This window comes from Rhincodon typus, chromosome 11 (genome assembly GCF_021869965.1).
Source record: "Rhincodon typus isolate 14 chromosome 11, sRhiTyp1.1, whole genome shotgun sequence".
In the NCBI taxonomy this organism is placed as follows: Eukaryota; Metazoa; Chordata; class Chondrichthyes; order Orectolobiformes; family Rhincodontidae; genus Rhincodon; species Rhincodon typus.
In genome coordinates this window covers 60,177,663-60,193,861 of record NC_063342.1, presented here as the reverse complement: position 1 = coordinate 60,193,861, position 16,199 = coordinate 60,177,663, and the positions used below count along the sequence as shown (strand labels likewise).

The window sequence follows — 16,199 nt, the reverse complement described above, 5'->3', positions numbered from 1 at the left end:
CGTTCAAAAAATGACCAATGTTAACCTTCACGTAACATCAATAATGTTTAAAGATTCTTGTCTATGCTGAATGATTGTCATGTTGTGTTGTTTGTCTGGTCTTGTGCCCTCGAGCACCACTACTGCTACTGTGCTGACTGGTGCAAAGCTGCTGATAACTTTGGAAAATGCCCTTGAATAGCTCTGGGTTTTTGGGGACTGGATTTAGATCGCACCAGCTTGGCTCGTGTAACATTTGTCAGAGCGAGTTGGCTGAGATGTCTCAGCAAAGTCATTGTTGGAGGTGCAGTGAGGGGAGCACAAGCGCTGTCATGCTGCGAAAGGGGAGCCACAGTAATACAGCCTTTCTTGCCCTCTGCAATCTTTAGCATCTGCTGGAGATCTTCTGCTCCTATGATGCTGCTTGGCCTGCTGTGTTCATCCAGCCCTGCACCTTGTTGTCTCTGATTTACTAGGACTGCTTTGTGAATCTGCATGCCCCATTGAACAGGGGAATCTCATGACTCCTGCATGAGCTTCTGCTGCACAGAAACATCAGGAGCCCTCAACGTGATTTGCTCTGGAAGTTGAAAAGGTGGCTGGGAAAGTTCCATCATGGGTCAGTCTGGCTGTGCTGCCATGGAGGTGCCTGACACTTCCATAGTGGAAAGGATGGACTCCAAGCTCTGTGAGATGTGAAGTGGAGCCAGTTCCCTCCGTGCTTATAGACATTAACTGTAAGTTGTCTGGCAGGCCTGTCAGTGAACCAAACATCTCAGTGCAAATTTAACAGCAGTCTCATGTAGAACACCTCTACGGCAAAAATAGTACATCATCTCACATTCCCTGATTTAACATATGAGCTGACTTGTCCTCCAGTGTTGGTTGCTTTGAAATCCTCCAATTGGCTCAACACACACAGATCCTGGCTATAAACTGGGCTTTAAGGTTTGTGCTTGCCAATTGTTGAGTAGCTGACTGAGAGTGCTAGGTCAATGACAATGCATCTTTTCTTTTTCCAAGTTACCTTCTACCTTCTCTTTCCCCTTCCACTTGCTTCTGGAGGTGCTGAGCAGCTAGTTCCTAGTTATCTGAAAGCACCAAAACATAGTGTTTGGGACTGATGTAAGTTGGATTGGCAGGAAAGCAGATGATCTGCAGCCACTACATCTGCTTGGCAATTTACAGGATAGGGTTATGAGTTAGCGCAGAAGGTGAATAAAGAACAAACTGTCATTCAGATTGGGCTATGCTGAACTAGATGCCATGGCTCCATAACAGAGCTGCCCATCTTTCTAATAGACATTTCTTCCAGGCCACGCAAATGTATAATTGCATATTTTTCCAGTACTCTGGCTTTTTTTAAACCCGTGCTCTCTTCTTTGACAAGACTATCATTATCTTTGGGTCAGTGTGCTGGAGCAATTCAATGTTATGTGGAGGTTGTGTGCACGTGGCTGGTATGCTTCAAAGCTGTGTGTGGGTGAAGTGTAATCCCAGTTTGTTGAGGGTGAGTATGGAGTATTAGGGTGAGCTGCTGGGTGAGACGTGAGTAGTGTGTTTAGTTTGAGATGTGGCTTTCAAATGAATTCTATTGCCTTGATTTGGCTTTGTGAAATAAACCTCTCTTGACTCTGCCAAGTCTATGGTGCTACACTGTGGGTAAATACTCACGATATGCTCCCACACTGTTCTTGGCCGCTATTTGAAACATGGTCTCCCTCCTGGTAGAGTACATGTAGGGCGGGGACAGTAAATCGGGGTGCCCTCTCCTTCCTGTGCTACACTGTGGCTTTTCTGCCAATACGGAAAGCAGCCAAGGGTGCACTGCTGCGATCTCCCTTTGATTGGATAGGTGTCCCAACACTACTTGTCCTGCTCACACTCCTGATAGCTGCCTTCTCAGAAATAGACCTCGGTGCTGCAAGGAGACTGCACAATCATGGTAATGAAGTGGGTGGACCTTTTTTTCCTTCTCTGACTTAAAGCTGGGGGCTGAATTTTACTGAACGTCAGCTAATAGTCAAATTCAGTGAGTTTCCTGGACAGTTTCTCTCCATTGGCTTCAATGAGTTTTCTCCAACAATTCTCTACCGGTTGCCTCATTACCAATACACCAATCCTCTATGGTGCCCCACTTGTGCTATTATGCATTCGTTGATGGTGGTAGTAGTATGGTTGTAGTACGGTAAGTGTTTTCTTATTAGAGATAACAAGGTGTAGAGCTGGATGAGCACAGCAGGCTAAGCAGCAGCAGAGGAGCAGGAAAGCTGACATTTCGGGCCTAGACCCTTCTTCAGAAATTCTGATTTCTGAAGAAGGGTCGAGGCCCGAAACGTCAGCCTTCCTGCTCCTCTGCTGCTTGGCCTGCTGTGTTCATCCAGCTCTACACCTTGTTATCTCCGATTCTCCAGAATCTGCAGTTCCTACTATCTCTGAAGTGTTTTTTTTTTTATTCGGCTCCGAAGGGACCAGGAGTGTGCAGATTGATCAACTATTTGAGATAATCAAGAGGTCCCCATAATCAATGTAAAAACACACTTTAAGTAATACACCACCGTAATAATTTATTTACAGTATAAATCACTTAATGCAACTTCGCCTTTTAAGCTTATTGGCAGAAATCCTTCTCACTTGCAGCCTTGACTGACTACTCCTGAAATTGCAGTAGATTACGATATTTAAGGAGGCGTTGACTGACTCAGTTGAATCACCTGTTCAAATTTCACGCGGTCATTCAATTGAATGACAAGTATATTTACATTGAAGGAAATTTTTTAAGAAACTACTAATAATTGAACAGAATAATGCAGTAAATTTCAGGAAACATATATATTTTTGCCAGTTTATGAAGAATACCAATTCTTAAGGTGCTGATTTAAAAGAAAGCTTGTTGTCCCTGCAACTTCTGGAACTGGCGATGCTTTTTTTTTAAACCTTAGTTGTGTACCAAGTTGACGACTGCCCTTCACAGTGGATGTAGTGGGAAGGGAACCAAAAGGAAAAGTTTCTGATGGGACAGAGATGGCAAGTACTAATTACATTTGTAACTGTAAATTGTTTATTTATTGTAACAATAAATGGAAAGGACAAACCCATCCCACCCACGATCCAATGTAAGAATCAAAATCTCCTCTTCAGCAGACCTACTGCATGTTTCACCATGGCCCTACGTTGCATCTGTGCTTCGCCTCAGACAGGGGTTGTGCAATGACATGATCAGGCATGATTGCAGACAATTGTTCTTGTCTCTCAGTAACTATCCTTTGTAAGGCATTCAGCCATTGAAATGAAGCAGGGCCACAACAGTTCTGGGGTATAGGCATCGTATAAGATTCCAGGGTACTGGCACCGACATCTAAAAAGGGGCATCAGTGATCGTGGAAGACTTGCGTATTGATTAGATTTGAACCTTTTTTTTTTGTTGGAATCATGCATGTTATGATATGGCCCTTGTAATAATGTGTGAAGTGTACAGAACCCTGAATTGCAGTGGGAACCGTTATGAAAGTAAAGGCCACTGCCCAAACTGCAGCACTGCCCTTGCCACAGAGAAATGAGATGAAGTGGATTAACTTGGCATAAATTGCATCAGTAACTGTTGTACTGACTGCTGTTAAATTTGTACATTGAGATACCAATCAAACACCTAGTTGGTCTTTGGAAGCAAAAATTTTAGTGCAGCTGTTATCTTGATCACCAGTTCAATCTCTCTCTGGCTCTTCACCTAATTAATTATATACTGGGTCCTTTTATAGAATCGCTAGAGTATGGAAGCAGGCTATTCAGCCTATTATGTTGGGACCAACGCTCTGAAGAGCATCCTACCCAGACCCACCACCCTACCCTTTCCCTGTAACCCTGCAGATTTCCCATGGCTAATCCACTTAGCCTGCATATCTTTAGACTATAGGAGGAAACCCTCACAGACACAGGGAGAATGTGTAAACTTGACACAGACGGTTGCGCAAGGGTGGAATCAAACCTGGGCCTCTAGTACTGTGAGGCAGCAGTGCTGACCGCTGAGCCACTCTATCATCCCTTTGGCAACTCCTTCAGAGACTTGTGTGTTTGGAGAGGTGGAGCTGCTCACCACTCCAGGAACCATCCCATGTTAATGCCAATGGTGTCAGATTTAAAGTCCAAAAGGGAAAAACCAGTAAGGCTGTTTGAGGTAGTAGGAATTGCAGATGCTGGAGAATCCGAGATAACAAGGTGTAGAGCTGAATGAACACAGCAGGCCAAGCAGCATCAGAGGAGCAGGAAGGCTGACGTTTCGGGCCTAGACCCTTCTTCAGAAACGGGGAAGGGGAAGGGGGATCTGAAATAAATAGGGAGAGAGGGGGAGGCGGATAGAAGATGGAAAGAGGAGAAGATAGATGGAGAGGAGACAGACCAGTCAGAGGTGGGGATGGAGCCAGTAAAGGTGAGTGTAGGTAGGGAGGAGATAGGTCAGGTCAGTCCAGGGAGGACAGACAGGTCGAGGGGGCGGGTTGAGGTTAGTAGGTAGGAGATGGGGGTGGAGCTTGAGGTGGGAGGAGGGGATAGGTGGGAGGAAGGACAGGTTAGTGTGGCGGGGACGAGCTGGTTTTGGGATGCGGTCGGGGGAGGGGAGATTTTTGAAGCTTGTCAAGTCCACATTGATACCATTGGGCTGCAGGGTTCCCAAGTGGAATATGAGTTGCTGTTCCTGCAACCTTTGGGTAGCATCGTTGTGGCACTGCAGGAGGCCCAGGATGGACATGTCGTCTGCGGAATGGGAATGGGAGTTGAAATGGTTCGCGACTGGGAGGTGCAGTTGTTTAGTGTGAACCGAGTGTAGGTGTTTGCAGAATGGTATCAATGTGGACTTCACAAGCTTCAAAATCTCCCTTCCCCCGTCCGCATCCCAAAACCAGCACAGCTTGTCCCTGCCTCCCTAACCTGTCCTTCCTCCCACCTCAAGCCCCACCCCCATCTCCTACCTACTAACCTCATCCCGCCCCCTTGACCTGTCCGTCCTCCCTGGACTGACCTATCTCCTCCCTACCTCTCCACCTACACTCCCCTTTACTGGCTCCATCCCCGCCTCTTTGACCGGTCTGTCTCCTCTCCACCTATCTTCTCCTCTATTCATCTTCTATCCGCCTCCCCCCACCCCCCTCTCCCTGTTTAACCAGTAAAGCTGGCAAATGAGGCATATTGGGCTGAATTTCACCAGAAATTAACTAATTGTCAATTTTCAGGGAGTTTCATGGAGGGGTTCTCTCTCAATTTTCTATTGCTGATCTCTTGGTTTACTATGTCTCTATGTTGCTCTTACACTATTTTACACTCACCAGGGATGGAGGCTTGCCACTGTGAGGGCCTTCCAGATTGCTTGAGCCATATTTAAATCCCAACTCTGCTCCAAGTTGAGCAATATCAGCCATGAAAAGCCCTTCACGGTGCACAAAGTCGAGATGAGAAAGAAAAGCTTCTGAGGGTTTGGTGACTCTTCAATACAAATACAAGCTCACATTTGTAAATGTATTGCCTCTTTAATCATCACCTACCTGATTCACTATCATTGTAATTGTAGCCACAAGAACCAAGCTGCACAGATAACTCATCCTTAGCACATGCTGTCTTAAAACCCTGTCTAAGGCAGTGCTCCTCTTTCTTTAGTGCCCAGTGCAGCATCACATCTTCTCATTGTTCCAAGATCACATACTGAAAAGCCTTCAAACAATTGAAAATGTTCACTTTTATTGAACGATAGCAAAAGTGAAAATTAAAAAGTAGACAAGAAAAGCTGCATTGCTTCTGAGAACAAACAGGGACTGCTTTTGAGCAATACCAAATATTTTGTTAATGCATTATCACTCCTCCTGGCTCCTGTCTGGGTTTAAATGAAGTTTGGAATGGCTTGCTGCACGCAATGTAGCATCACTCTCTCAAATTGAAGGTGATGCTCTTCTTGCTCATTGTCCTGATTGTCCCCTTCAGAAGACTTTTGCCACTGTCCCAGCTTTCTGGAGTCCATCACATTGCTTTTGTCTGTTTTAGTTGTGCAGGGCATAGCATGTTAGGATTACTGACTGATGTGCACTGAAAGGCTCTTCCAGATCGATCCAAGCACCTGATTCTTATCTTTGGGACACTGCCTGCTCCACCGTGGCCCTAGTTGAAGAATGGGCAGCATTGTATTATGCTTGCCTACACTTGTCTGCTTGCAGCAGGGAGTCATCAGATCTGGTTGGAGAGATAGCCCTTGTTCCCCAGTGACCATTCTTATGAGGCATTCAGCCCTTTGAAATGAAGCAGAAGCATGAAGTTTCTCAAGGCATCATGGCAGCTTCCAGGTACAGGCTTATAATACGTGGTCCGAGGATCACGGATGACTTAAACATATTCGTTCCACAAGTGTACATGTTGAAGTTTACCGCATCATGAGATATTGAGGTCAATGCAACACATTTACAGTCTGGCAGTGTACCTGCACCTGGTAGAAGCCAGCTATGTTGGCAAAGCTGACTAAGAGGGGCTGCAGTACTGACTTTGTCGGGAAATGAGATGATGTGATTGATCTGGCACAAATAACATCATGACAGCCTTGATACATTTGTGGATTGAGAGATCCTACATAGGGCCCCAAAGGATCCTTTGGAAGCAGTCAGTGATGGTTTTTTTTAAAAAAAACTAGCCTAGCTGTCACTTTGGCAACCACTGGGATGGGATGTTCACCCACCTCTTCAGGTTACAGATCCCATTCCAGAAGATGACATTGTTCTATGACAGCAAACTGGGAAATTCTCAGTTTGTAGTGACCCTGTGCCTCATTCATTGGGAGAAAATAGCATTGAGGAAGAGAAACCCTCAACCTCCATACCTCATGCACCTCCTGAGGGGACATTATGTACCAGACCAAACCCCCTCAATATACTAGGAAAGTCTAGTCCCTAACTACTTATTTTAAAGGTTTAGTGTAAAGCGTTGATTTCCAGTTGCAGTTCAATTGATCAAACTACCAGGCTTGAAATAAAACTCATTTTATTCATTATGATTAAAATACAGAAAATAAAAATAGAATTCGCTTAACTGTAACAATCAAAATAATTAATTATGTTAAGTAATAAGTAACTGTTCCAGTGCAGTTACATTCCACAAACACACCCTTGGCAAAGGCAAATTCAGTAAAATAGATTGTCTCACATGTAATTCTAGCAACAGGAAGAGAACCCCAGCTTTTCTCTCTGAGAGAGGAATAAGAACTTCCACATCGAGCTTCAAGATCCCAGAACCTGCTAATGAAGGCTAAAACTAAAAAAAACCTGGTTCTGTGGGAGTTTGATCCCACCCATTCAGGTGCTTCTCTTGTTGAAACTTTTAAGGAAAACCCCAAGGCCCCTCGAGCTGCTTGCTTTATTCGCTTTGAGCAGACTGCTTAGCACCTTTGTCTCGAACATTCTTCAACTTTTTCAAAAGAAAAAGGGGAAAAATAAACCTATTTAAGCCACTGTATGGTCACAACATTCAGCTATAATTTCCTTATGGAGACTGTTCAGCCTCTGGATGTTGCTGCCGATTCTGGGCTTGCTGATGCATCTTGTTGTCCTCTGTATGTCTATCTTTGTAGCACTTTGGTCACAGCAATGATAACCTCTGTGGCTAGATCCATTGGTCACTGTTCCAATGAAACTCTGTGTGGGGAACATCAGAAACAAAACAGGTCCTTAATGTGAACTGTCAGCATTTACAACACACTTTATCATAGTCCTCCATACAGTGAGTCATGGAGGATTCTGAGAAGGGTCATGAAATGTCTCTTCACAGAACTTTGACACAGCAACTTTATTCTGAATGCAGCACAAGCTGTGCCACACAAATACAGGAAATTATAGGTGCAGGATGATTACTAGTACCTTGTCTTCCACATTCCAAATCCCCACATTCAAAGAAAGGCTGCATTCCATATAAGGACAGGTTGACAAATACTTACAGTACAAGGTGAGGAGGAAGTCAGCTCTACTCTTGTGCAGCCTGAGACACTGGATTGCTTTGTTAATTGTAACACAGGTGATTGTTCTAAGTTGTCCTCAGATTAGCTCGGCCTCTCTGACTGTGATCTACCTGCGGCTGAGTAGTGACGTGGTGAAGGATACTTGTGACCAGGATTAGCATCTCGCACAGTTGGATACTGCCTGCATTTCACATACAGGGAGCTAATGGTTCCAGATGTCTTCAGCCTGTCCTGTGAATGTGCCTGCTTTGTGCAGTAGCCCCTTAGCGGGCCTCATGCCACTGGCAGGTAAAGGCCACATACTCAGACAGAAGAAAAAACATTTATTCCACCATCCTTCAAGTGTGCTCACAGCCATTCTCCATTTCCATTGACTATTTACAATTTGCAGGAAGATGGAAGACTATCCAGGGTACACTGATCACCGTGAGTCACAGGCTCAGCCTGGTCAGCAACTGGCTCCAGTGAACCTCCACGTTCCTTTCTCCTTAAACTCTGTTGACCCCATCAATACTGAGTTTTAACATGTTCCCATTCAACTCTTTCACTGGTGACTTTGTTTACTGACATGACCCTGAGGCCTGGCCCTACGGCTTAGACATCATGCTGCACTGATGTCTTGTTGAAGGTGGCCTTGTAACTATTGGGTTTTTTCCCCACCCACTAACTCCCACCATATACCAATGTTCTCCAATGATCTATCATCTCCAATCCTTCTATCCTCTTCACAATTGTTATCCGCTCTCCATCCCAACGTGCTACTTCCAATTTCCAGAAATAACTTAATGAAAACCAGAAGAACTGCGGATGCTGTAAATCAGGGACAAAAACAAAGTTGCTGGAAAAGCTCAGCAGGTCTGGCAGCATCTGTGAAAGAGAAAACAGTTAACGTTTTGGGTCCAGTTCTGAGGAAGGGTCACCGGACCCGAAGCGTTAACTCTGTTCTCTCCTTCACAGATGCTGCTAGGTCTGCTGAGCTTTTCCAGCAACTTTGTTTTTGCTCCAGAAATAACTTCCTTACCACAGCAGTGGCCTCTAATAACCTACCTTGAATTTCACTAAGCAGACTCTCAGAATTGCCAATAGCCCTCAACCCCACGGAACAGACATTCCCAGTTGATGAGAGACTGGACCCTGATTGATCTCTGCAGCTCCCTGACTGTTCATGTATTGGAATGGTTGCACTGGACCTGCAAGTCTAACTGTGACCCACTACCTGATATGGAACCTTGGCACAAGTGGCTGAATGGCAGTGTTCAAGTCTCTGGAATAATAACAGACACTGCCCTTGACCGAAGGCTGTCTCTCTTGACCTGACCGGACTACTCCTGTTATGTTTTGAGACATTGCTATTTGGTTGAAGCATATGCCAGATGTTTGCAGCATTAAGCTGCTGGCACATGGTGGAAATGTAACATTGATATTGCAATATGTCTGCCCTGGTGATGGATCACAGCTGGCAACCATGGCAAACTTCCTGGCTTTGTGTTTATGCTAAAAGGCAAGTCCTGACAGAATTACTTTGAGCCTTTAAGTTCTGAATGAAGTGGCAATGCGCAAAAAGCCAAAGATGCTGCAAGCATCAAATAGGTTCAAAGTAAATGAGTGCTAAGAGAGAAAGTGAGGAGCCCTGAGATGCAGCCTGGTCTAATCCATGAAATGGGTGTCTGTCCCTGTGCGAAAAGTGACTTGTAGTATCATTATAATAAAAGGTGCCAGGGTGTTCCAAAGTCCAGAATTCAACTGGAAAGCTGTATTGTAAATGGTTCAGATGCGCCATGGTGTGCTAAGGCAGGTACATGTCCTCTGCCAACCAGGTGGTTATTGCCAATACAGCATAACCTGACTTTTAGTGACTGTCCAAAATGGAGTTCCAGGGGTGCAAGTGACAAGTTGGAGTCACCAGGTGCCCATTCTGACTTTTACATTGGGAATTATCACTGTCTTGTTTCAGTTTCGATGTGTGGAAACTGCATATCAATAAGGCAAGATGGATACTAATGACATTCAAATAGATCTCTTGCTGCTGATTCACAATTGCCCGCAGCATTCGGAGCTGGGTAGTATGGGATGGGATATATTGTGATCAGTCCCTATGCCTAAAATCCAAATGACTTCATCCTGTGTGCATTTTTGCTTAACTGTGTTTATTGGATATTTCATTTTGTTTTAGCTTTTGAGGGTACCTAACTCCAAGATGCTACTGGAGCTTGACAATACGAAGAACTGTATTATTGGACACAGTTTCTGATATTGACTTGCATTGCTATCACCTCCAGGGCCATGGACCAAAAGTTGAAAATTGAGATTAGTGGATTCAGATGAAAGCAAAATACTGCAGGTGTTGGAAATCTGAAACAAACACAGAACGCTGGAGAAACTTGGCAGGTTTGGCAGCATCTATGGAGAGAGAAACAAGACTTGATGTTTTGAATCTTCTACAGAACTTCGGATCTTTTGGCGCAAACATGCTGGGCCAAACAGCCTCCTGTGTGGTGAATTAAGTTGGAGCAATCACCAAAACCTAATGGATTAAACAGTACACTTAGCAGAAAGTTCATATGCTCCACACTTTTTTCACATCAAATTCCCCTGGAAAAAAGTTATCAGCATTCTCTACAAAACAATGCTGGAAAAGTTCAACGTTTGTTCAAAATCTTAACTGTTTGATTTCTGGCAGAGCTTTTGACACACTTACAAGTTAACATGGTAGCATGATTACAATTATTATGTAACTCTCAGGCCTGTATGAAGAAACAAGGTTTGGCTAGCAAATAAAGCACATCTGTATCTGTTATGAAAATATATTTTTCAGGAAGTAAGTTTTTTTGTTTTTTTGTTTTTTTGTTTTACATCAACCTTTGCACAAGGTTAGAAGCATTCCACATTCAGTTCTGACAGTGACATAGTATGAACACTTGTAACCTTAAATCAGTCCAACGAATTAGCAAAAGAGATGAGAACAATGATAGAACTGTTTATTAAATCTCTCAAAACAAATCAAAGATGTAGATTTGGCAAACGGTCAGGGGGTAAGAGTTATCCAAGTTAAAAACTGATGATGAATGACATCATGGGTACAAATAAAAGATCATCAAAGATGCTTCCTGAACTGAGTGGTTTTTCTGTCTTTATCTGCAGTATTTTACTTTTAGTCTGATAATGTTGGTCCTTTCCTGATACTTCTTATACGCTACTTAATGAGCATGGCAGTCATCTGCAAATTCTGGATTTTTCCATTCATAGACCATTCACATGGCAGTCACAAGTTGATTAAGTTCAAAATTGACTGGCATTATTGAAATGCATGTGTTGATGAATTGTCATTATTGTGCCTTTAATTTAAAAAAAATTGTACAGTTAATATTGGAAAATACAATTAACTAATTATTGCTAAGCTTTGCTGTAATAGTAAAATTTGCGAAGTAACTTAGATTGCTTGCAAGCAAAGATATTCACTTATGAAATAATTTTTGATATCCTCTGCAAGTCCCAAAGTGCTTCACCGTGCAGGAATTGCTTTTGAAGTGTAAACACTTGGCTTGAGAAGATGTGGCAAGCAACTTTCACACAGTAAGATCCCACAAACAACATTAAAATGAAGAGGCAACAATCAGTTAACCAGCATATTGGTATTGGTTGGGCATGAGTTTAGGAATCTATATCCACACAAAAATGGCAAGACATGTCTCAGTTTACCGATCCTTCCCCTCTCCCAAAAAAAAGGTTTAATGTATGTTTTCTTTTACATCATAAAAATCATAAGAAATAGGAACAGGAGTGGCCCTTTTTTCCCTGTCAACACATCTCTCTCAATTAATAATTTCTTGGCTGCTATGATTGTAGCCTTAACTACACTTTCCTGTCTGTCTCCCATAACCTTTTGAATTCCTTGGAAATGAAACTAAAATCTTAACCTTGAAATATACTCAATGCAAAAACCTGGAAGAGAAAATTCCTCAGCCCCATCCTAAATGGGTTAACTTTCACGTTAAAAGTGTACCCCCCAAGCTCTAGATGTTCACGAGCAGGAACAGCCTTTTATCATTTACACTGTCCACACCTTGTTTGGTTTCTCAAATGTTTAAGAAACATTATTTTTCATTATTCTAAACTCTAGTAGATACTGGCCCACCCTACTCAAACTTTCCTGAATTGACAGCCACTTAATCACAGGTATCAGCTCAGTTGGGGGGGAAAAAAATCTGAAAAGTCTCTAATGCAAGTATATCCCTCAAGTAAGGAGATCAAAATTATATAAAGTTCTCCAGATGTGATCTCACCAGTGCCTGCACGTTTGTAACGAGACGTCCCTATTTTTCCACTCCATTCCCCTTACAGTAAAGGCTGACACTCCATTTGCTTCTAAATCACTTCTGGAACCTGTATACTAATTGTTTGTGATTTATGTGGAGTACCCAGATCCCTCTGTACCACATTATTCTGCAATCTCTCTTCACTTGGTAAAAAAACACTCCTTTTCTATTGTTCCTACTAAGTTGGACAACTTCATATTTTCCCACATTATACAGAAAACCTATATACAGCTATTTACAAACCTTTTGTATACCGCTCATAACTTGTGTGTCCACCTATATTTGTATCATCAGCAAATCTGGCTACAATATAGTCGGTCCTTTCATCCAAGTCATGAACATAGAATGTTGTCTACATTACCAATGGCTGTAATATTGTAAATACTTGCACATTTTAAGGAGATGGATATACATCTAAATTGGCATACATGCCTACATGCCATAAAAGGAAAAATCAAAAATGTCCTAAAAGGCTTAATGTGCTTGCATTGATAATTTAGAAAAGATATGAAGAAAACGTTTAGAAAGTTGGGTAGAATGTAGTTAGCACAGTTAAAGTGAAGACAGAATAGGTTTATTTGTTCAGGAGACGGATTTTAACACGGAAGGAATGTGAAGGCCTTTACTTGTCGTTATTGAAGTTGACTTCTTGGGGAAAAACAAAAATTGAAAACGTTGAGCTTCTACAGTTTTAACAGAATCATAAGATACAATGAAAAATGAATGATCAATTGCATGTATAGATATGCAGCTTTCCATTGGCCCCAATGATGGATTGCAATACGAAGTCTCTTCCTTTGCTTTGTGCTTTACACGACATGCTTTTACTGCATCAATTTTTGACCAACTAAGCATCTGTGAAGCAATGTGGGAGCGTTTTCTATTTTAATGATGCTAATGAAATGCATAATCGTCCCATCGTTTTGAGGCTGTGTGGTCACTGACATGTACATAGTCTCCTCTCTAACATCATGAATTGGTGGTGATATTTTCTCTTCCCCCACCCCGCCATTACTAAGATTGAACTTCACAATATCACTGACAAGGACATTTACAGGTTGTCTTCAACTTGTAGTAATACATCCTGGGATGGAGTTCCTGGGGTGTCCCTAGCCCACTTTATTTTTCAATGAAAAATACTGTCAAACTTAATTTGGCTGGACTTCCAGTTATGTTGACCGTGGAAACGTTCAGACTGTGTGCATGATTCGCCTGCCCTTGATGATTTTCAGCCCAAAAATGGCACCGTGGTCCTAGGATCCCTATTTGCATATTGAAATGTGCTCACAGACTGAGCCAACTTTCTTTGTTTTCTAAGAATATCTGGTTACAGATGCTTTCCTACAAAGGATGATAATTCATATCAAAAGACAACTACTGAACTGTTCAGAATGAAGGATGTGCAGGAACTTAACTATTTTTAAAAAAATGCTTGTGTTCGGTTGCTCTTTGCAGGTTAGCTAGTTTTAGAGGGCATTTTAATGCTTTGTTTAAAAATATATTTTAATAGAACATATTTCTATAATGACATTAAAAAAACACATTCTATAAATATTTCACCTGATACATTATTTCCACATTCCTTAGATTAGAATATTTCCTAATTATGTGCTTGTGCTAAACACTTGTCAAAACAAACTAAAGCAGAAGGAAGGAAATGCATATCTTTAATCTTTTGTGATTGCTTCCCCAAAATAATAAGACGTAACTGATCAATTTAATTGTTTATTGTTTATATTGTTTGCATTGTTTAAAAAGCATACTTTAAAATTTTAGATAATTACTATTTACAGAGTGATGAAGCATCACGTATGTGACCAGTATCGACAACCCCTTCCAAACATCCCAACCCTTTCCCTTCCCTTCCCTCCCTCCCTCCCCCCGCCCCATGATGGCAGTTATAGTACTAGGGGATCTTGACACTCTTGGTCAGGCCACTCAACTATTCTGGAGCACGGGTTCCATATGAAAAATAACTAATTTTTATACCATTGCTTTCTATACTTCCTTGTCATCAGAAAGGGAGTTTCAATTACATTACAGTTCTAGCAGATTGAGCTGTATAACATATGAATATCTCACAGCCTCATCATATAAAACATAATGTACACAAAACCAAGTTTCCTTTATAGCAGTCCGTGTGGTGGCCCCACACTTACAGTAAACTCTATGTATGGCTTTACAAGGGTACAGTTTAAAGTACAATTTGCATCTTATTTATTTAAAAGCGTTTTAAGTGAACGGGTTAGTGTGCTTACAATAGCCGTCATGGTAATTGAATGTCGCGCTAAAACCTTAACATTAGGATCAATGGGGGTTGCTCCAGATACTGCTTCAGCAGCTCTCAGCAGACAAATATAGTTCATTACAACCTCGTCTACCTTAGCAACAATTTCCTGTTGCTGTGTTTCAGAATTCATTACTTTAACTAATCGCATGCAGGCTTCTGTTAAGCAACACAGTACTTGGAAGCTGGATGTCATGGCTAAGAGCATTTCCTCTGGGCTTTTTTCTGCAGCAGCCATTTTCCTGCAAGCACTTCCCAACTCCCTCGATTCAACTGACAACAATTGTTTATACTGGCTAAATCGGAGTTGATGGAGGTCTGATTTTACGTGTTCTTTATTACCAATGCTTGCCTGTAAAAGTGAAAGGAGTTCACTGGCATCTCTTTGTGCTGCAAGAAATCCACCTGGCAATGCATACACCTTATCCTTTAGAGCATTAATTCTGGCAATCCTGCCAGCAAATGCCATGTCATTAGTGTCTATATGTTCCTCTTCTTTGTCGTTGTTGTCACCAGTTACTCTGCAAGGCTCCACGACCAGTCCGACAGCTTTCCTGGCATTTGCAGAGCTGGAGGATGTACCGAATGCTTGAGATGGACTGGAGAAGAGATGATTTTGGACCACGCAAGACAACTGTCCCTTACTGCCATAACCGTCGTCGTCGTCGTCATCATCTTCAGCATCATTGCCTTTATTGAGGAAACAATAGGTAAAAGGACCACGACACTTCCAGTTGCTCATCTCTACTTTTGGAAAAGGCAATGGCTTGATGTGTCGGAGATCCTTTTGCACCGAAAGTATCTCCACTGATCTCCGACTATCCTTCCCGTCTGCAGTAATGGAGCAGCATGATGATTTTATTGTCACTGATCGTTGAGTGTGGTTCTTGGATAATCTCTCGCCCAGAGGAAGTTCAACTCTTTTCTGTACAGGATGAGGATCAGATATTTCGGGGAGATCGGAATACCGGAATCCTATGAAAGTCTTTGATTTTTCTACTAGGGTTTCTACATTTCCCATTCCTGGTATAACACTGCTGCTGCAACGCCTCAACACCTTCTTTCGGGGAGGAATTTTAAGGCTTCCTCTGCCAACTTCACAGGTTTTATTAAGTGGTGTTGCATGCGCTTGTTCTACATTGGAAAGATCAGGTGACTCTCGGCAGGTACTTGGCACCTTTGTATCACTGCAAATGTTTGATGGCAGAGTAATGTTGTCGGCTTTGAATTGATTAGTGAATGCTGAAGTTGCACCTCCTCTTCCTCGTTGCTCAGGCTGTGTGCAAGCTACACTAGGGGTGGCAGAAAAACACAGAGAATCATTAAGCACCTCCTTGACAACATGCTGCAATTTACAATCTGGGTTGCACTGCTTGTCCTCAGCAGAGACCTGCTTTTCATGAAAACCTCCAGGCAGAGCTTTATCATTCTCACTGGCAGCTCCTTTACTTAGACTGAGACATTGCTCAGAATGCAGATCTTGTCCTACATCTCTGTCAAAACAGTCAACTTGCCTCCTTTCTTTATTAATTGTTTCCTCAAGCTGTCTAGTTTTTTGAGTCCTCTGTTTAGCTAAGTCATTCTCCCTCCTCAGCTTGGCTGGTAAGGAAGTAAAAAATATATTTCTAAAATTACA

The 16,199-nt window shown here is 42.4% G+C and overlaps 1 protein-coding gene across 1 annotated transcript in view; it reads right to left on the bottom strand.

The window, feature by feature from the left end:
- Positions 1–14,174: 14,174 nt before the first annotated feature.
- Positions 14,175–16,199, bottom strand: part of frmpd4 (FERM and PDZ domain containing 4) — a 573,791-nt gene continuing 571,766 nt past the window's right edge. The window contains exon 17 of the mRNA XM_048602573.1: positions 14,175–15,850. Coding sequence (XP_048458530.1) covers positions 14,490–15,850 — 1,361 coding nt within the window. The 3' untranslated portion in view covers positions 14,175–14,489. The remainder of the gene's footprint in view (positions 15,851–16,199) is intronic.